The 22096-nt window shown below is 38.7% G+C and overlaps 1 protein-coding gene across 2 annotated transcripts; it reads right to left on the reverse strand.

Annotated features, from left to right (window-relative positions):
- Nucleotides 1-248: 248 nt before the first annotated feature.
- On the reverse strand, nucleotides 249-3015 carry LOC122029597 (auxin-responsive protein IAA17-like). Of its 2 annotated transcripts, XM_042588657.1 has the most exons (6): nucleotides 2941-3015; nucleotides 2370-2836; nucleotides 1394-1623; nucleotides 992-1133; nucleotides 761-822; nucleotides 249-566 (listed from the first exon to the last, which is right to left on the reverse strand). In XM_042588657.1, exons 2-6 carry the CDS (start codon nucleotides 2828-2830, stop codon nucleotides 529-531), a joined length of 933 nt encoding a protein of 310 aa, XP_042444591.1. In that variant the 5' UTR covers nucleotides 2831-2836; nucleotides 2941-3015; the 3' UTR covers nucleotides 249-528. The 2 variants fall into 2 exon arrangements, with proteins under 2 accessions (XP_042444591.1, XP_042444590.1); XM_042588656.1 differs by lacking the exon at nucleotides 2941-3015 and having other exon boundaries at nucleotides 2370-2926.
- Between the last annotated feature and the right edge of the window lie 19081 nt (nucleotides 3016-22096).

Below are 22096 nucleotides of genomic sequence, written 5' to 3' on the forward strand. Positions count from 1 at the left end.
AAATCAAGAGGTGCTAGAAGAAGGAAAAAAAAAGTAGAGCTTATGATCTAAAATTCCAGTGTAATTGCAGCAACTTCCTATTACAGATGTCGGCCACCCCAGTTAGCATAGATACAAGAGGGATAAGCCAGGTGTTTGGTGAACACCATCCTCCTTGGAATGAACTTTAGGCAATTCCAATTTTTTTCTTTCCAGATCACTGGCATCCATCAGATGGCTGATTCAGATGTCCAAATGGAACCATAGACTGAGTTTCGAATAGTAAATAATGGCTAATCAGTCGCAAACAGCAATCCAAGCATTTATATTACAATTACAAGGGAAACTCGCAGAAACTCAAGCAAGCATAGTCCAACAAACTTAGGTCCTGACTTAAGCATCGGAATGTAGTAACAAGCCTAAATAGTCCATTCAGAACAGCAAGCCACAAAGCATAAGCTATATAAAACAATTGATAACTAAACCCTTTCAACTTCCATTCTCAAATACACTTACAGCTATCTGATTATTGTGTCCATGATAATGTGTCTATTTCAGGTTCTTGCATTTCTCCAGGGCCCTTGGGGCTGCAGAAACAATCATAGTTTTGTTAGTCTTGAGGTTGCATGGAAAATGTGAGCAAAAGCAAGCAACTTAATTGTGGCACAATAAACTCAAACTTCATTTAAGGACACACTAAAACATGGAATGAAGGGATGCTTCTTTACATATCAGATCGAAAATCCAGAAAATGAAATGTGAAGGAAAGGATTTTACTGACCAAGTCCAATAGCATCTGAGCCTTTCATGATCCTCAACCTCCTGCATGAGTTTGTGAACATCCTGAAATATTTCATTTAATTAGCAGAAAAGAATGTGAATGGAAGTTTCAGGGACAACAAATAATTCATGACCAGAAAGACAAATTGATTACATTACGTCCAAATAGAAATATACAGAATTAATGAAACAGAAAACACATGAACTATGAAAAGCAAATAAGGTTACTTACGCCCATGGCACATCACCGACAAGCATCCAGTCTCCATCCTTGTCTTCATAAGTAATGACATACTCAGAACCATTCAGGAGATCCATCAAATGATTCTCAGATAACTCCTCTCTGCCTGGTATTCCATGAGAATCACACCGACCTGAATTCGAATGGAAAGGAGTCAATCATATGCACCATATTAAGTTTCAGCGAAATTAATTTGATTTGGATAGACAGGCTTCCATCCATGATTTAATTTATTTTCTCATGGGAAAAAATTGAATTAAGGTTTTGATATTTGTTAAAATGAGTATTGTTGCAAATAATGGCATAAAGAAACATATATCTGAACAAAAAACATTCTTCGTTATTTTCTATTTCATTTAAAAAAACAAATAATAAGGAATCATTAAATCTCACCAATTGTGAAGCCGCTGAACATTTTCTCAAGTGCTGATGAAAGTTCCTTATAGTTTTTGTATATTTTGAGATCAACTTTCCTCAGATAAGGAGCTCCATCCATGCTAACCTTGACATAAAGACACCCTTGCCCTTGTATTCCATCAGCATCATCTTTAACCTTAGATGGATTTGTAATCATAGTATTCTTCCGATAACTACGGATTGGTGGCCAACCAACCACCTGTGCTCTGCCATATGCATGCCCGTTACATGTTCAATGTTCTAACTTCTTTCAGCATAACAGAAACAAACTAAAAATCCCATCTACATAATTAATTACATCTGTATCGTACATGATCAATTAAGTAGAAGATAATTTGGCAGTAGGTCTATGGAAAAATTATGCATATCATGTCTGTTCCAAAGTGTTATGGTTTACAATTGAACATAAAGTAATTGATTAAATTACTTTATGATTTCAGTATCAAAACACTCGAGTCTAGAAACCCAGAAGTAGACAAAACTTGAATACATATGTTAACGTCCAAGGGAAGATCTTAGTCTCTCAAAAGCATACATAATATTTTACATAAAGTAATTGATTAAATTCCTTTCTTAGTAATGTCATTTCATGGATACAAAGATCCTGGCGTCGAGAAAAAAATCGATTCTTCCTATTAAATGAATGGCAGAGTTTATACCATTGCAAACCCTTGTTGAACCACAAACCACCAAACGGATGTCACCCAGATTCTACGTTTGTGCACCCAAAAAAGACTCTATTTTCACCGAACGTAAGGAAGAAGAGGAAAAAACAGCGAAGAGCAAACAAGAAAAAGAAAAAATCAGTGAAACGGCGAGGGAAATTATAACAAATTCGATTAAAAGACCAAGCTATGCCAAAAGGGGGGAAAAACAAAAAACAAAAACCAGAACGCATGAAGATTTATGAATCTATGAAAGAAAAATCTAGGATCATTTTTATCACACTTACTTCGCTGCAGGAGCTACCGGACTATCATTCCCAACAGAACCACAGCCCTTCGGGGTGACCTTCCGCTCCTGCCCAGCCGCTTTCACCGCTAGGTCCTTCCCCACATTCCCTTGCCCAGAAAGCTGCCCTGCACTGCCACCGGACGCAACCTCCCCTCTCCCCGAAAACAAGCCGCCACCTTTTACCGAGTTCACTTCAGATCCGCCACCTTCGGCGGCAAATCCCCACGTCCCGCCCCCATCGTTGGCGTCGGAGAACCCCCTCTTGGCACCGGAGACGAAGCTCTTGGGGAGCAAATCCAGGGTGAGCCCGATCTTCTCCACGCGGTGGGGCGACTCCGACCCAGGCAGCCCCAACCTGAGTTCCGTGGCCTTGAGGTTCAGAACCCCTCCCTCGACTCCACCGGCAGAGGAGTTCCGCTCCGACAGACCTATGTAATCATGCTCCACCGTCGACGACATCAACCTCTGCATAGAGAACAGGAGATCATCAAACTGCTGAAGATTCAAAGGTAGTCGAACAAACAATCGCAAAGGGCAGAGGAGTAAAAACAAAAAAAAAACGGAGACACCTTTGCGTCTGGTTTTGCTGATCGTTAGCAGCTTCCTCTTCCTCCTACATTAGACACTTTGGGCTTATCGTTAGCCCATATCCGTCGGAGAGGGAGGAGACGACGACCGACAAGAGATGAAGGGACGATGCCTTCTCAGAACCTATCTGCATCTTGGCGGATCGAGCGGTGAATCGGAAGCACAGATCTCCGATCTCTGTTTCTGTCTGCTTCGAATTGGGAGAATAAAGGAGGTCGAGATTGGGTCGGCGATGGGAGGGGAGGAGAAGATAGAGGCAGAGAAGGTGAGTCACCCGAAGACGGCTCTTTCTCTCTGCCTCCCGTGGACGACATCATATAGGGTTAGGTTAGAGGGAAGAGTTGAAAATTTTAGCTAAGTATTGGTGGGAAAATTATCATAGACATCAGATTTTAAAAACCGATGTTAAAATCGGTGTCTATTAACGAAAAAACGGACGCTTATAGACATCGCCTAAAAAACCGATGTCTATGAGCGAAAATCTACGCTCATAGACACCGGTTTTTGGAAAAATCGGTGTAAAATATACTCAAAGACATCGGTTTTTGCTTAAAACCGTTGTTGTTCCACTGATGTCTATGAGGGTTTTTGTTGTAGTGCTTGGAGGAGAAGAAGAAGGAGGAGGAGGTCTCTTCACTTTGTATTCTTTGGTGGTCGAAAGCTTGGAAAAGAAGGAGAAGGTCAGGTGTCTTCATCTTGGTAAATTGTCGCCCACATGACGTCCAAGAAGAGGAGAGGAATATAGTAGAAGAGTAAGAGGTCTTTAGCTACAAGGAAAGATGTAACGCCTCGGCCCGGGCGGGTCCCACCCGGACCGAACTGGGAACGCTACCAGAATTGCCCATCGGGTTGATGATGAGCTCCACAGACCACCAGAGGTCCTTTCAGCGTGCTTTGTCTTCACTCGCATGTACCCTGGAAAACTTCCCAGGATGTCACCCATCCTCAGATTTCTCCAAGCCAAGCACGCTTAACTTTGGAGTTCTTAAGTTTGGGCTTCCGAAAAGGAATGTGCACCTTGGTGATATGGATAGTACCATCTAACCTTTTAAGTCATACTTAACTAGAATCCTAGAACCAGGGTATTACAAAAGGTACAACTAGTTCTTTATTCCGCTGCGAACTAGTTTAGTTTTTCTTTGTATGGATCCTGAAATATCAACACAAGAGGTTAGCGATTTTGAGTTTCAATTTTGTTCTTTGATTTTGTGTTTCGATCTTGTGCTTCGATTGAGGTCTCTTTAGTTAAACCTAGGGTTTACTATGAGGAGTTTAAATATTCAATTTCTTTGAAAGACTTTATCTAGGAAGTGGTGGATGATCTCATAACCAAGAAGGCCGAGTGCCTCGCCAATGACCTGGAAGCCAATCCTTGAAATAGATATTTAATCAACTTCTGTAATATGGTTTAACTTCTGAAGAACACATGAGTTAAACTTGGAGTAAAAATGTAAAGTTTCATTTCCAATCCAAGTTTAACTTATGAAGAACACATGGTTTAAACTTGGAGTAAAAATGTTAAGTTTCATTTCCAATCCAAGTTTAAGAACACATGGGTTGCTAGGAAAAGTTCTGTGCTTATACAAATTTTTATACAGGGGAAACATAACGGAATTCCAGGTAGCACCCAAGAGAAGGAATAGAACTCTTATGGAAATTGTTAGATCAATGATGAGTTATTCAGAATTACCAAATTCGTTTTGGGGATATGCTCTGGAAACGGCGGCGTACATTCTGAACTTGGTTCCTTCTAAGTCAGTACCCTCTACTCCCACAGAATTGTGGAATAAGCGTAAGCCTAGTTTGAAACACATTCGAATTTGGGGTAGTCCAACACATGTGCTGAAGGGAGACGCTGATAAGTTGGAATCACATACAAAAGTTTGCTTATTCATGGGATATCCTAGAGGAACGAAAGGTGGTTTGTTTTATAGTCCTAAAGATCAGAAGATCATTGTTAGCACCAATGCTCGATTTTTAGAAGAGAACTATATAATGAACCACAAGCTCATGAGTAAAATTGTTCTTGAGGAAATAAGAGAGGGCACTTCTACTTTAGTACCAACAGGTACAAGATGAGATACCACAAGTAATTGCAACACATGTTACAAATGATGCACAATTACAGGTAGTGCCTCATCGTAGTGGGAGAATTGTTAGGCAACCTGATAGATTCATGTTTTTGGGAGAGTCTTCAGACTTGATCCCTGGTGAACATAAAGTTGATCCCTGGACATATGATGAAACACTCCAAGATAAAGATGCAATATCTTGGCAAAGTGCGATAAACTCTGAAATAGAATCTATGCATTCTAATCAGGTCTGGGAGCTTGTAGAACCACCAAATGGTATAAAAGTCATTAGATGTAAATGAGTCTATAAAAGGAAAAGAGGAATAAACGGGAAAGTAGAAACCTTTAAAGCGAGGCTTGTTGCGAAGGGGTATACTCAGAAAGAGAGAACCGATTATGAGGAAACCTTATCGTCGGTAGTCATGCTTAAGTCTATCCAGATTCTTTTATCTATTGCTGCTTTTATGGATTATGAGGTTTGACAAATGGATGTCAAGACAGCTTTCCTTAACGAAAGTCTTGAAGAAAACATTTATATGAAGCAACTAGAGGGATTCATTATGAAGGGCAAAGAGCATCTTATATGTAAGCTCAATCGGTCCATTTATGGACTAAAGCAAGCTTCAAGATCTTGGAACATCCAGTTAGATAAAGTGATCCAGTCTTATGGATTCATTCAGTGTCAGGATGAGTCTTGTGTATACAAGAAAAGTGACAGAAATGTGGTGGTATTTTTGTACTATGCGTAGATGACATTTTGCTCATTGGCAACAATGTCAAAGTGTTATCAGACGTAAGGGTATGGTTGTCCAAGAAGATTGATATGAAGGACTTGAGATAATGTGGACATATTCTTGGGATCAAAGTAATAAGGGATCGCAAGAAAAAGATGTTGTACTTATCCCAAGCTTCATACATTGATACTATCCTAGCTCGTTTTAGCATGCAAAACTCCAAGAAAGATTTTCTACCTTTTCGACATGGAGTACCTTTATCTAAAGATATGTGCCCTAAAACATTAAAGGAGATAGAGGAGATGAAGGCGGTTCCTTATGCTTCGAGTATAGGAAGCATAATGTATGCAATGCTATGTACGAGACCGGATATTTGTTTTGCCATGGGCATGGTTAACAGATATCAAAGTAACCCAGGACCGGGACATTGGACTGTCGTAAAGCATATATTAAAGTACTTGAAAAGGACTAGAGATTATATGTTGGTTTTGTTGGTTGCTACTTAGAATACCGTACTGGTTCCTTTGTACAAAAATTTTATACAAGTCCTGAACCATTTCTAACAACCTATTGTGTTCTTTAAAAATTAAATTTGGAATCGCAAACAGAACTTAACATTATTGATTCCAAATTCAATTTATCTGTTCTTAGAGGTTTAGACTTGGATCGCAAATGATGCTTAACATTATTAATCCAAATCCACCTATGTTACAAATTCAATTAAATATTAATTTCAGAGATCAGCTTCCAGGTTAAACATGGCGAGGCACTAGGCCTTCTTGGGTAAGGGAGCATCCACCACTTCCTAGACAAAGCCTTTCAACAAAATTCAATATTTAATTTCCTTATAGTAACCCTAGGTTTAACCAAAAAGAATAATCGAATCACAAGTTCGAAAAATAAAAGAAACACAAAATCAAAAACATAAATTCGATTACCTAGATTCATTAGCCTCTTGTGTTTGGTATTTCAAGATCTAAATAAAAGGATGAACTAGTTATGATGCAGAAACTAATAACTAGTTATACCTTTTATAGCTTATAGACCTCACGATCTTCTATCATATTCCTCTTCTTATCTCGGACGTCGTGTGGGTGATGATCTACCGAGACGAGAATCCACCCAAGCCTCCTTCTCCTTGCAAGTTTCGGCCAACAACAATCTCCTAGAGATGAAGAACTTCGGCCACCAACCAAGCTCAAGGGATGCAAAGAAACAAATCCTCCTTTCTCTACTTCTTCTCCAAGCAAAATCCGGCCACCAAGTGTCTCCTAGAGAGTTGATGTCGCCGGCCAAAGAAGAAGAAAAGGGGAAGAGGAAGAGGAGAAGGCCGGCCACCACGAAGGAAGAGAGGAATACTAGAGGATATCTTTTTGTGAGGTGAGGCACCTCTACCATCTCTTTTATATTCCCTGGTCTTGGCAAATAAGGAAAGTTTTAATAAAAAATTCCTTATTTCCCTTGCCATAGAAAGGAAAATTTAATTAATAAAAAAATTCCTTTTCTCTGATTAATGTGGCCGGACACCTCAAATCCTCCAAACAAGGAAAGTTTTAAATATAAAATTAAAACTTCCTAATTTATTTTCAGAAATTTTTAAAATAAAATATTTTCTTTAAAAATTTCCTTCATGGTTGGTTATAAAAGGAAACTTTTATAAATTAAAATCTCTCTATTAAAACATGTGGATGATTACAATAAGGAAAGCTTTCTTAAAATCTTCCTTTTAACTACAAATAAGGAAAGATATCAAATCTTTCTCTTAATCTTTTGTAGAAAGCTATAAAAGAAAAGACTTAAATTTTAAAACTCTCTTTTAAAACCATGAGGATGATTACAAAAAAGGAAAGTTTTATCAAAAATTAAAATCTTCCTTTTAACTACAAATAAGGAAAGATATCAAATCTTTCTCTTAATCTTTTGTAGAAAGCTATAAAAGGAAAGATTTAAATTTTAAAACACTCTTTAAAATCATGAGGATGGTTACAAAAAGGGAAAGTTTTATCAAAAATTAAAATATTCCTTTTAACTACAAATAAGGAAAGATATCAAACCATTCTCTTAATCTTTTGTAGAAAGTTATAAAAGGATATATTTAAATTTTAAACTCTCTTTTAAAACCATGGCTTCCACATAAGGAAATATTTTAAAATAAACTCCTTTTATTTTTATGTGGCCGACCACCTAAGCTTGGGCTCAAAGCTAGGGTCGGCCACCACTTGGTCCATCCAAGGCTTACCTTGGCTGGCCCTTGCTTGGGCTCCTAGCTTGGCTTGGTCGGACACCTAATGATAGGTTAAAAGGAGGGTATAGGTGGATATAAGACATTATAAATAAGAGGCTACGACAGGGACCGAGAGGAAGGATTGGTTTTGATCTCCTGATGAACTTGAGCTTCCTGTGTTTTCCCTGAACACCCAACTCGTGTTCATCAATAATATCTCATTCCACTAAAGAGTTATTATTGAACTACCACACCAATCCTATATTACTATATGGGCTCCTTCTTATCATGAGTGTATTAATCTCCCTGTGTTTAAGATATTGAATGTCCACTAATTAAATGAGTTACTGATAACTCACTTAATTAATATCTAGCTCCAAGAGTAGTACCACTCAACCTTATCGTCATGTCGAACTAAGTCCACTTACAGGGTTTATATGACAATCCTTATGAGCTCCTCTTGTGGACATTATCAACTTAGATTACTAGGACACAGTTTCATTCTATAATCAATAACACACCATATAAATAATACCATTTCCCAACTTATCGGGCCTATTGATTTATCGAACTAAATCGCACCCTTTGATAAATTAAAGAAATGAATATTGAGTATATGTGCTTGTTATTATATCATGATTAAGAGCACACACTTCCATAATAACAAAGGTCTTGTTCTTTTATGCAGTTAGTATAAAAAGAACTTACCTTAAATGGTTCTGCTCAATACACTCAGAGTGTACTAGTATAATTTTATAGTCAAGATAAACTAATACCAAATTATACTATGACTATTCCAATAGTTTATTCCTATCCATCTTAGTCGTGTGTTACTGTTTATAATTTATTAGGTGCTAGAGTATATACTAAAAGCCTAGCTTTTGTAAACATTTGTTTTGAAATAAAGAATCACATTGGTCAAAATGTCTACATTTATATGCTAAATGTAGTTGTTCAATTAATTTATATTGTAGATAGCATGATGTGTGGTGTCACACACAGAAGGTTATGTTATCGATTTTTTATAAATTATAAACAGTAGCTCACGACTGAGATGGAAAGGAACAAACCATTGGAATAGTCGTAATGTAATTAGGTATTGATTTATCTTGACTAATAAATTATACTAGTACACTCTAAGTGTATTGAGCAGGACCATTTAATGTAAGTTCTTTTTATACTAACTTAATAAAAGAACAAGACTGTAACACCCATAGGATCCCTAGAAATTTTACATGAATTTATGCATGATTAAATAGGTTTCATGTGGACTCTTCTTTAAAGAAAAAAAAAGAACCAAAAAGAGGCATGACCAAGGATTGAACCTTGGACCTCTTAGTAAGTGGTTCCATGTTATAACCAGTAGCCCTAGCAGGGGTGTGCTGTTATGAAAAGAGGGAAATTATGGTTAAAGGTAAGGAAAGTGAAGGCTCTCTTCACTAAGAAGGTGAAGTTCAAGTTTCCTTCTTCTTCTTACAATGAAAAGAGAGTTTTGCTTTCTCCCTTCATTTAGGATGAGTAAAAGAAAAGGAAAGGAAAAGTTCATTTTTCCTTCTTCCTTTCATTTGGAATAAAAGGAAAAAAAAAGGAAAGAGAAAATTTATTTTCTTCTCTCTTCCTCCTCCCTCCTCCTCTCCACCGAAACCAAGCTCCCTCTTCTCACCATTGTCGAGACCAAGCTAAAAGAATTCTTCTCTAGGAAAGATTCACAAGCAAGGTTAATTCTCTTAGAGAATTAAACGAGAGGAAGTAAGTATCCCCCCTCACCTGCAGTACAAGTAGCCTCCTACGTTTTCTATGCTTAAAATGTTTTGAAAAGAAACTTAGGGTTCGGCCATGATAAGTAGAGATGAAAACATGCTTGTTTATGCTCCTTCATGATACATGATCTCTTATTTGTTGTTAGTTAAGAGTTTTATGCTTCATGTGGTACTAAAAGTTTAGGAATCCTACCTTGAAGTTTCGGCCAAGTTGAGATACAAGGTCTAGGGCAAAGTTTTGAAATGAAAACATGCTTGTTTATGCTCCTTCATGATATATGCTCTCTTATATGTTGTTAGTAAAAGTTTTATGCTTTATGTGGTACTAAAAGTTTAGGAACCCTACCTTGAATTTTCGGCCAAGTTGAGATACAAGGTTTAGGGCAAAGTTTTGAAATGAAAACATGCTTGTTTATGCTCCTTCATGATACATGATCTCTTATATGTTGTTAGTTAAGAGTTTTATGCTTCATGTGGTATTAAAAGTTTAGGAACCCTACCTTGAAGTTTCGGCCAAGCTTAGATACAAGGTCTAGGGTAAAGTTTTGAAATGAAAACATGCTTGTTTATGCTCCTTCATGATATATGATCTCTTATATGTTGTTAGTAAAAGTTTTATGCTTCATGTGGTACTAAAAGTTTAGGAACCCTACCTTGAAGTTTCGGCCAAGCTTAGATACAAGGTCTAGGGCAAAGTTTTGAAATGAAAACATGCATGTTTATGCTCCTTCATGATATATGATCTCTTATATGTTGTTAGTAAAAGTTTTATGCTTCATGTGGTACTAAAAGTTTAGGAACCCTACCTTGAAGTTTCGGCCAAGCTTAGATACAAGGTATAGGGCAAAGTTTTGAAATGAAAACATGCTTGTTTATGCTCCTTCATGATATATGAGCTCTTATATGTTGTTAGTTAAGTATTTCATGCTTCATGTTGTATTAAAAAGTTTAGAACCTTACCTCTAGGTTTCGGCCAAGAATGGATGAAAGGCTTAGGAAAAGTTTTGAAACCTAGTTATGCTTGTATATGCTTCCTCATGATGTATGATCTCTAATATATGGTTGGTTTAAGTTTCATGCTTCATGTTGTATTTAAAAGTTTAAAACCTTACCTTTAGGTTTCGGCCAAGAATGGATGAAAGGCTTAGGGAAAAGTTTTGAAACCTAACTATGCTTGTATATCCTTCCTTATGATGTATGATCTTTGATATGAGGTTGGTTTAAGTTTCATGCTTCATGTTGTGCTAGAAAGTTTGGAACCTCACCTTTAGGTTTCGGCCAAGATTGAATTTGAGACTTAGAGCAAAGTTTTGAAATCTAATCATGCTTGTTTATGCTTCTTCATGATGTATGATCTCTTACATGTTGTTAGTTTAAGTTTCCATGCAACATGTTGTATTAAAAAGTTGGAACCTCACCTTTAGATTTCGGCCAGGAATGAGTTAGGGTTTGTAGGAAGATCAAAACCCCAACCATGCATAATAATGACTCCTTATGATGTGCTATGGGCTTTAGGTCACCATGTTGTATGTTATATGCTAAATGTTGTGTGCACTTATGCCATCATGTTATGATTCCTTATGATATGTTTATGTTATGTGCACTTATGCCATCATGTTATGATTCCTTATGCCATCCTGTTATGATTCCTTATGATATGTTTATGTTATGTGCACTTATGCCATCATGTTATTATGTTATGTGCACTTATGCCATCATGTTATGATTCCTTATGATATGCTTATGTTATGTGCACCTCATGCTATCATGATATGTTTATGAAAGGCTTATGTAAGATGAAAAGCCTAAGAGATGCTTCCCTTAAGTTGGGATCAAGAGCACTTTTCATGATATGACAAGAATATGATATCCCATGATATGACAAGAAACATGATATGCTATGATATGATAAGAAACATGATATGCTATTTTACTTTTGTATGGCTTGTACCAAGGGTGGGCTCCATAAGCGCCCCTAGGTCGATGGTCTATGAAACGGGCCTAGTAAAAGGGATGGGTTCCTAAGCGCCCCTAGGTCGATGGTCTATGAAACGGGCCTAGTTCCTAGTAGGTTCAAGATTAGCTACCTTGGATCTATTTAGGATGCGCGCATTTATGTATGTATGTGGTACAAGCCGGACCCTCATGTTGAGATTATGTTTAAGTATGTATATGATATATGTTTTCAAAAGGACATCTTGCATATACTAATTTCATGATACATGTTTTCAAAAGAACATCCTGCATCTACAAGTTCATGTTATATGGTTTCTTTATGCTTATTTAAGATGCTCTTGAAGATATGTCTATGATGCTTATATGATCATGTTACTACTTTAAGTTTATACTCTCACATGCTATGATATGATCTTATGATCTCACATGATATGATATGACTTTATGTTTATGCTCTCACATGATATGATATGACTTTATGTTTATGCTCTTACATATTATGATATGACTTTATACTTATGCTCTTACATGTTATGATATGATTTACCAAATGAACATGTTACCACTTTATGTTCATGCATGATTCATGATTTTTGTGAGTAGGAAAGGGACTTACTAAGCCTATGGGCTTATAGTTTTATGTTTCCTTGTACTACAGAAAAAGGAAAGGAATGGCTAAACTAAGAGGAGCAACAGGAAGGGCAAGAGTGTGTGTGGCAGTGGAACGGTGGAAGAAAACTGCTTTATGCTTTTATGTTCTAAATTTGCATATGAACTGTTAGTTAGAGCCCTAGAGCCAATCATTTGATGATTGTATGGACTCATGTATATCATATTCTTGTATATTAATAAAGGCATTTGTTTGGTTATTATACTTATTTGTATTAGTGCCAAATAGACTAAGTATAATAGCGTCCTTGAGTAGAAAGTTCATACCTATATCAATCGATTAGTTGAATCGATAGTGAGATGATATAGGGAACACTACTCTAAATCATTCTTAGTCGAGTATTAACATTCAGGGACAATGTTAATACAATAAGACTAGCATGTAGGTCAGCTCGATGACTTGATCTCACAAGTCATGGATATAGAGATATCAAGCTGACACATGGGTATGCATTAGAGAATGTATACTGAATGACCCGCCATGAGAAAGTATCATGGATCGTTATATGAGTGTCATATACTTTCTCATGTGGCTATTAGTATGATTATTAGTCCTTAGACCTGAAGTCACCATGGATCCCTACATAAGGAGTTATGTGCTTTGGTTTCGTCAAACGTCACCCGTAACTGGGTGGACTATAAAGGCGATTACTGGGTATATAACGAATTATGTAGAGGGGTGTGAGTGATGTAGATGGGATTTATCCCTCCCATATGACGGGAGCGACATCGGTATTCTTGATAGAGTGAGACCACTAAGTGCATGGCCATGCCCAAATGAGTCAACATTAGATGTTGAGCTCATTTGATCGAGTGAGTCTACTTGGAGTTCAAGATTTAGATTGATTAGAGGATGACACGGTCTATGCCTCATATTGATCAATCTAGATGTCTAGGATAGAAGGACACTTGTCATATATTGTGAGGAGTCACAATTAATAGTCACAAGGTGATGTTGGATCTCGACATTCTTGTAACTTGGGTAGTAATGATGTGTTGCTAGATACCGCTCATTACTTATGCTCCTAAATGGGTTTAGGGCATTGCCAACATTACAAGAACCTATAGGGTCACACACTAAGGACAATTAGATGGAGATTTGGTTCATATGATGAACCAAGAGGATTAGATTCATTTGATGAATCAAATTGGATTAAGAGTAATCCAAATTGGGCTAATTGAGTTAGACTCAAATTGATTCATGTATTTAATGAGTCTAATTTAGATTATGACTCATTAGATCAATTTAATTTAATGAATTAGATTCATTATATTAAGTTGGCTTGAATCAAATGGTTTGATTAGATCAACCATGAGAGAGATTGAGTCAAGTTTGACTTGACTAGAGAGGAAGAGGAAGAGTCAAGTTTGACTTGACTCTTTGCCACATCATGAGTGAGGTGGCAAGATGTGGACCAATAGTGTTGTTCCACATCATCTTGCTTTACCACCTCATGGAGGTTACAAGCCTCCATTGCATTTAATGTGGATTGGCCACATTAAATGAGTGGAGGTTACTCCTTTGCCACATCATTGTGAGGTGGCAAGATGTGGACCAATGGCAATGGTCCACATCTTCATGATGTGCCACATCATAGGAGTTACACGACACCTCTTAATGGCCTCCACTTAATTGTAATTAAGTGGAAATGGGGTTACACAACAAAATGTGGCCGACCACTTTAGAGGTGGGAATGAAATTCATTTTTCATTCAACTCCTCATTTACTCCTTCTTCTTCCTTGGGTTCTCTCCTTGCTCTCCCTCCTCTTCCTTGCCGTGACCTATCAAGGTGCTAGCACACCTTTGTTTAGGTTTTCTCCATCAAGAATTGTTCGTGTGGATACTTCTAGAGGACCGACGCTTGACGGTCTAGAGATCCGGCAACTCCTTGGACGAGCGGGAACGCGAAAGGGCACGCTTCAAGGTATATTCTTAACAATAGATCTAGGAGTAGATCTAAAAGGTTTTTCAAACTCGTACTCATATTTATCGTTCGGTTTTCCTTGCACGGATCCGTTGGCCTTGGGTGATTCGGGGTTTCCACGACGCGAAAAGCGGTTTTCGCAGCCCGAAAAACCCAACAGTGGTATCAGAGCCACGTGCAAGGCTTGTACGAGTTTAATTTTTGGTTTTATGAAAACTAAAGTTTCTATAATTTTCTGTAAAATTATGATTTTATAGTTTTTATGGGTAATTTTTCCGTAGAAGCGAAGCATAAGTGTCTCGGCACTTGTAGGCTTCGGCTACCGGAAAGATTTTTCCAAAACGGCTTCGTTTTGCCCCAAATCCGTTTGGGACAGCGGGCTTGGGTGCCATTAGATCGCAAAGGAGCAACTCATGATGGTTAGATCGTGGGTAGGGGTACTGCCTCTAACCCCGCAAGGGGATTTGCTCCGTGATTGCACCCGAAATCGCTAAAAACGAACCCGCCGGGAAGATTTTTCCGAAACGGCAATGTCTCGGCCCAAATCGTTTTGGGACAGCGGGTTTAGGCGCTGTTGGATCGCAAAAGAACCCTCGCGATGGTTAGATCGCGGGTAGGGGCGCTTCCCCTGCGATCCGCGATTGCGCCCGAAACCGCTAAACGGGACCGCCGGGAAATTTTACTCGTAAAAATTGTAAAAATTAATTTTAAAATTATAGAAAAATTATGAAAATATATAATTTTGAATTATATATTAATTTTGTGATAGTCATGTCCCAAAAACCCAATGTGATTGGATTGTGTTGTAATTTATAATACGGCCTGCGTGCCGTTATGTGTTTGCGAGTGTTGTATTATATTCGCGACCTGCGCGTCGTGCCTTCTCTTATATTCTTGTTGTAAATTAGATTTAGACTCGAATGTAACTCGAGTTTCAAATTGTAATGTACAAATTGGAGCGGTGGAGGGTCCACACGAGACGGAGTTCCGAGGCGGGCACGAGCAACACAAGGTGGTCAAAGGGAGGAGCTTGGAGAGGCTGTTGACCCTAGGTTGACCATTCGATCTTCTCATTGTCTTGAGAAGATCGTAGTAGGGTCATGACTAAATCACAAATAGATTAATTAGTTAATTGCTTATGTATATGATGCATGTTTAATAAGTAATTAATTAATTAGTGCCTTACGATTAGATTAGATCTAAGTCGTGCACATGATGCACCCTTGCAATTAGATTAGATCTAAGTCGTGCACAAGATGCATCCTTTTCGATTAGATTAGATCTCGATCGAACCAACTCTAAATGCCTAACCATGCCGTGATACCTATCACTACCTCGATCACATGTATTGTTGAATCTGCCAAAGCAGAGCAATACATATTATCTTGGTAGGGTACGGAGGGACAATCTTGGTCCCGCCTATCAACGCATGGGTGAATACAAACTCAATTAGATTGAGTATACCTAGTTACTCGGTTGGATCGAGTCAACTATAGGCATTATTCCAATGGTTGGAAAAGATAGGTCAAAATCACATCTATATTAACTCTCGGGCGTATTAGCCAAAGCTAACTCGAGTTTTAATATAAATGCGGATATTGATTCTATAAACAAGAGTTGCATAGAGATGTAATTGGTAATCGTTACCTACCGATCATGCTAAGCCTTGGGCGTATTAGCCAAAGCTAACTCAAGGATTAGTATGATGTGGATCTTGTCCCACAAGAATTATAGAATTCAGTGGGAGCATCATTTAATTAAAGACCTAATTAAATGATTTTAAGAATATGATTTTCTGCAAATTTTCTGTTGTAGAATTTCCATGACGTCGAATACGAACAATTTCTCCCTGCGATCTGTCCTTAAGAAGGACAAGCTCAACGGAGCAAATTTCCTGGACTGGTACAGGAACCTGAGAATAGTTCTCACTCAGGAACGTAAACTGTACGTTCTGGAGCAGCCCATTCCGGAGGCTCCTCTTGCCACTGCCACGCGAGCTGACCGGGATGCTTACAAGAAGCATCAAGATGATGCATTAGATGTGTCCTGTCTTATGCTCGCGACCATGAACTCTTAGCTTCAGAAGCAACATGAGTTGATGGGTGCTTACGATATGGTTGAACATCTTTGTCACCTATATCAAGGACAAGCAAGGCACTGGAAGAGGAACTCCAAAGAATACCTGGAAGATCTTAAGAAGAAGAGAAATAAGATTTCTACTTCAGGTATACATGTTATAGAAGTCAACCTCTCTATTTCTTCATCGTGGGTATTAGATACCGGATGTGCTTCGCACATTTGTACTAATGTACAAGCGATGAGGAATAGTAGGGCATTGACAAAGGGTGAGATAGACCTACGAGTAGGCAATGGAGCACGAGTTGCTGCTATTGCTGTAGGAACTTATCATCTATCTCTTCCCTCTGGGCTTGTACTAGAATTAGATGATTGTTGTTATGTGCCTGCCTTGACTAAGAACATAATTTCAGTTTCTTGTTTGGACAAGAAAGGATTTTCGTTTATAATAAAGAACAAATGTTGTTCTGTCTATTTAAACGATATGTTCTATTGTAGTGCACCTCTGATAAACGGACTCTATATTCTAGACCTCGAGAGCCCTATCTATAACGTAAATACCAAGACGTTCAAGTCTAATGACATGAACCAAACCTACCTTTGGCACTGTCGCTTAGGTCATATAAATGACAAGCGCTTATCCCAACTCCATAAGGATGGTTTGTTGGACTCATTTGATTTTGAATCATATGAGATATGCGAGTCATGCCTACGAGGCAAGATGACCAAGACTCCCTTTAGTGGACACAGCGAGAGAGCGACTGATTTGTTAGGACTCATACATAGTGATGTATGTGGCCCTTTCAATGTCGCTGCTAGAGGCGGTTATAGGTACTTCATCACATTTACTGATGACTTCAGTAGATACGGTTATGTGTACTTGATGACACATAAGTCCGAATCCTTTGAAAAGTTCAAAAAATTCAAGAATGAAGTACAGAACCAGCTTGGCAAGAGCATTAAGATACTTCGATCCGATCGAGGTGGAGAATACCTTAGCCATGAGTTTCGTGACTATCTAGCTGAGTGTGGATTCTATCCCAACTCACTCCTCCTGGAACACCACAGTGGAATGGTGTATCCAAAAGGAGAAATCGTACCCTATTAGATATGGTGCGATCTATGATGAGTCGCACAGATCTTCCGACATATCTTTGGGGTTATGCTCTAGACACGGCAGTTTTTATACTCAACCGAGTTCCATCAAAGGTTGTGATAAAGACACCATATAGGATATGGACTGGGAGAGATGCCCAGGTGTCTTTCATGAGGATTTGGGGTTGTGAGGCTTACGTTCGACGTCAAGTCTCAGACAAGTTAGGACCCAAATCAGACAAGTGCTATTTTATCGGATATCCCAAGGAAACTAAGGGATATTAATTCTACATTCCCAGTCAGCACAAGGTGGTTGTGGCAAAGACTGGGGTCTTTCTAGAAAGGGACTTTGTTTCTAGAAAGACTAGTGGGAGCACGTTCGATCTTGAAGAAGTTCAAGATGCGAACAATAGCACTGATGCCTCGATGGAAATTGAACTGGAACCACAAAGTGTTGTGGATGATGTTGTTCCACAAGGAGTTGAGGAACAACAACCGGTTCAAGTAGACATACCTCTTCGCAGGTCTGATACGTCGTCATCCCGAGAGATACTCATTTCTCTTGTCCGACCATGACATTGTGCTCATAGAGGATGAGCCTACCACCCATCAGTGATGAGACCAGATTCCAGAAATGGCTAGAGGCCATGAGATCCAAATGGAATCCATGTACATCAACCAAGTATGGACTTGGTTGATCCACCAAGGTAAAACCCATTGGGTGTAAGTGGGTCTTTAAGAGAAAGACTGACATGGATGGACTTATTTATAAGGGTCGCTTGGTAGCTAAAGGTTTCAAGCAGATTCATGATATTGACTATGATGAAACCTTTTCTCCAGTAGCGATGTTTAAATCTATTCAGATCATGCTTGCTATTGCAGCCTACCATGACTATGAGATAGGGCAGATGGATGTCAAAACCGCGTTTCTGAATGGAAACCTACTCGAGGATGTGTACATGACACAACCTGAGGGTTTTGTAGATCCACAGCATACTAGCAGAGTATGCAAGCTGCATAGGTCCATTTATGGACTAAAGCAAGCTTCTCGGAGCTGGAATCTTCGATTCGATGATGCGATCAAACAGTTTGGTTTCATCAAGAACGAAGATGAGCCTTGTGTCTACAAGAAGGTTGTAGAAAACACAGTTGTCTTCCTCATATTGTATGTGGATGACATACTACTCATTGGGAAGGACATCCCTAGGCTTCAGTCTGTCAAGACCTGGCTAGGGAGTTGCTTCTCAATGAAGGACTTAGGTGAAGCATCTCGTATTCTAGGAACATGATCTATAGAGATAGATCTAGGAGATTGCTTGGCCTAAGTCGAGTACATACATTGACAAGGTACTACTTTGGGGATAACTCCAAGAAGGGATTTCGCCGATGTCACATGGCGTGAGTCTTCAAGACTCAAGGTCCCTCTTCTAGAGAGGAGAGACGCATGGATCAGATCCCTATGCCTCAGCCATAGGATCGATCATGTACGCCATGCTATGTACTCGACCTGATGTCTCGTATGCTTTGAGCATGACGAGCAGATACCAGTCAGATCCAGGTGAAAGTCACTGGATAGCGGTCAAGAATATTCTTAAATACTTATGAAGGACTAAAGAATATTTCTTAATATATGGAGGTAATGATGAGCTAACTGTAAAGGGTTACAGTGATGCCAGCTTCAAGACCGATCAGGATAATTAAAGATCACAGTTGAGGTTCGTGTTTTGCTTGAATGGTAGTGCTATGAGCTGGCAGAGTTCACAGCAGTTCTATAACGTTTCCATCTCATTCGAGAGATTATCGATAGAGGAGATGTGGAGATTTGCAGAGTACCTACAGAGGCTAACATCGCAGATCCCTTGACCAAGGATTTGGCACAGAGAAAGCATGATGGTCACACTAGGTCATTAGGCCTTAGAGCCTATACTAATTGGCACTAGTGCTAGTGGGAGATTGTTAGTTAGAGCCTTAGAGCCAATCATTTGATGATTGTATGGACTCATGTATATCATATTCTTGTATATTAATAAAGGCATTTGTTTGGTTATTATACTTATTTGTATTAGTGCCAAATAGACTAAGTATAATAGCGTCCTTGAGTAGAAGGTTCATACCTATATCAATCGATTAGTTGAATCGATAGTGAGATGATATAGGGAACACTACTCTAAATCATTCCTAGTCGAGTATTAACATTCAGGGACAATGTTAATACAATAAGACTAGCATGTAGGTCAGCTCGATGACTTGATCTCACAAGTCATGGATATAGAGATATCAAGCTGACACATGGGTATGCATTAGAGAATGTATACTGAATGACCCGCCATGAGAAAGTATCATGGATCGTTATATGAGTGTCATATACTTTCTCATGTGGCTATTAGTATGACTACTAGTCCTTAGACCTGAAGTCACCATGGATCCCTACATAAGGAGTTATGTACTTTGGTTTCGTCAAACGTCACCCGTAACTGGGTGGACTATAAAGGCGATTACTGGGTATATAACGAATTATGTAGAGGGATGTGAGTGATGTAGATGGGATCTATCCCTCCCATATGACGGGAGCGACATCGGTATTCTTGATAGAGTGAGACTACTAAGTGCATGGCCATGCCCAAATGAGTCAACATTAGATGTTGAGCTCATTTGATCGAGTGAGTCTACTTGTAGTTCAAGATTTAGATTGATTAGAGGATGACACGGTCTATGCCTCATATTGATCAATCTAGATGTCTAGGATAGAAGGACACTTGTCATATATTGTGAGGAGTCACAATTAATAGTCACAAGGTGATGTTGGATCTCGACATTCTTGTAACTTGGGTAGTAATGATGTGTTGCTAGATACTGCTCATTACTTATGCTCCTAAATGGGTTTAGGGCATTGCCAACGTTACAAGAACCTATAGGGTCACACACTAAGGACAATTAGATGGAGATTTGGTTCATACGATGAACCAAGAGGATTAGATTCATTTGATGAATCAAATTGGATTAAGAGTAATCCAAATTGGGCTAATTGAGTTAGACTCAAATTGATTCATGTATTTAATGAGTCTAATTTAGATTATGACTCATTAGATCAATTTAATTTAATGAATTAGATTCATTATATTAAGTTGGCTTGAATCAAATGGTTTGATTAGATCAACCATGAGAGAGATTGAGTCAAGTTTGACTTGACTCTTTGCCACATCATGAGTGAGGTGGCAAGATGTGGACCAATAGTGTTGTTCCACATCATCTTGCTTTGCCACCTCATGGAGGTTACAAGCCTCCATTGCATTTAATGTGGGTTGGCCACATTAAATGAGTGGAGGTTACTCCTTTGCCACATCATTGTGAGGTGGCAAGATGTGGGCCAATGACAATGGTCCACATCTTCATGATGTGCCACATCATAGGAGTTACACAACACCTCTTAATGGCCTCCACTTAATTGTAATTAAGTGGAAATGGGGTTACACAACAAAATGTGGCCGACCACTTTAGAGGTGGGAATGAAATTCATTTTTCATTCAACTCCTCATTTACTCCTTCTTCTTCCTTGGGTTCTCTCCTTGCTCTCCCTCCTCTTCCTTGCCGTGACCTATCAAGGTGCTAGCACACCTTTGTTTAGGTTTTCTCCATCAAGAATTGTTCGTGTGGATACTTCTAGAGGACCGATGCTTGACGGTCTAGAGATCCAGCAACTCCTTGGACGAGCGAGAACGCGAAAGGGCACGCTTCAAGGTGTATTCTTAACACATAGATCTAGGAGTAGATCTAAAAGGTTTTTCAAACTCGTACTCGTATTTATCGTTCGGTTTTCCTTGCACGGATCCGTTGGCCTTGGGTGATTCGGGGTTTCCGCGACGCGAAAAGCGGTTTTCGCGGTCCGAAAAACCCAACATGAACCATGTGTTGTCTTTATGCTTGATAGTACTTGAACAAGTATGGATAGTCATGCACTTATGTTCTCTATGTGTCATTCTAGTATACTTATGATATCATGAATCATGTTTCAACTAGTTGATATTAATTAAGTTGTATGCATGAATACTAGTATGTCTACATGTTCAATATGATAAGCATGATGATTTGTTTAGAAAAAAAAAACAAACAAATAAATAACTACTTCCGCTGCCATGATTTTATATATATGCATGCACGTATGACTGTAAGTAACCCCGTCCCTCCTAAGCAGTGGGAGGGCGGGCGTTACAAAGACCTTAGTTATTATGGAAGTGTGTGCTCTTAATCCTAATATAATAACAAACACATATATTTAGTATTTATTTCTTTAATTTATCAAAGGGTGAGATTTAGCTCGATAAATCAAAAGACCCGATAAGTTGGGAAATGATATTACATATAGTGTGTGTTGTTGATTATAGAAGGAAACTGTGTCCTATTAATCTAGGTTCATAATATCCCCAACAGGAGCTCATAAGGATTGTCATGTTAAACCCTGTAGGTGGACTTAGTCCGACATGACGATAAGGTTGAGTGGTACTACTCTTGGACTAAGATATTAATTAAAGTGAGTTATCAGTAACTCAATTAATTAGTGGACATTCAACATCTTTAACACAGGGAGACTAACACACTCATAATAAGAAGGAGCCCAAAATGTAATT

This window comes from Zingiber officinale, chromosome 10B, assembly GCF_018446385.1.
Source record: "Zingiber officinale cultivar Zhangliang chromosome 10B, Zo_v1.1, whole genome shotgun sequence".
Classification (NCBI taxonomy): Eukaryota; Viridiplantae; Streptophyta; class Magnoliopsida; order Zingiberales; family Zingiberaceae; genus Zingiber; species Zingiber officinale.

Bases quoted from the DNA above. Each gene is read 5' to 3' on its own strand.
- LOC122029597 (XM_042588656.1), bottom strand. From the start codon at position 2,842: ATGCAGAGGTTGATGTCGTCGACGGTGGAGCATGATTACATAGGTCTG. The intron at 1,624-2,369 runs GTAAGTGTGATA...TGCATATGGCAG, and splicing joins CCGGTAGCTCCTGCAGCGAA to AGCACAGGTGGTTGGTTGGC. The intron at 567-760 runs GTCAGTAAAATC...TTGTTTCTGCAG, and splicing joins CTCAGATGCTATTGGACTTG to CCCCAAGGGCCCTGGAGAAA.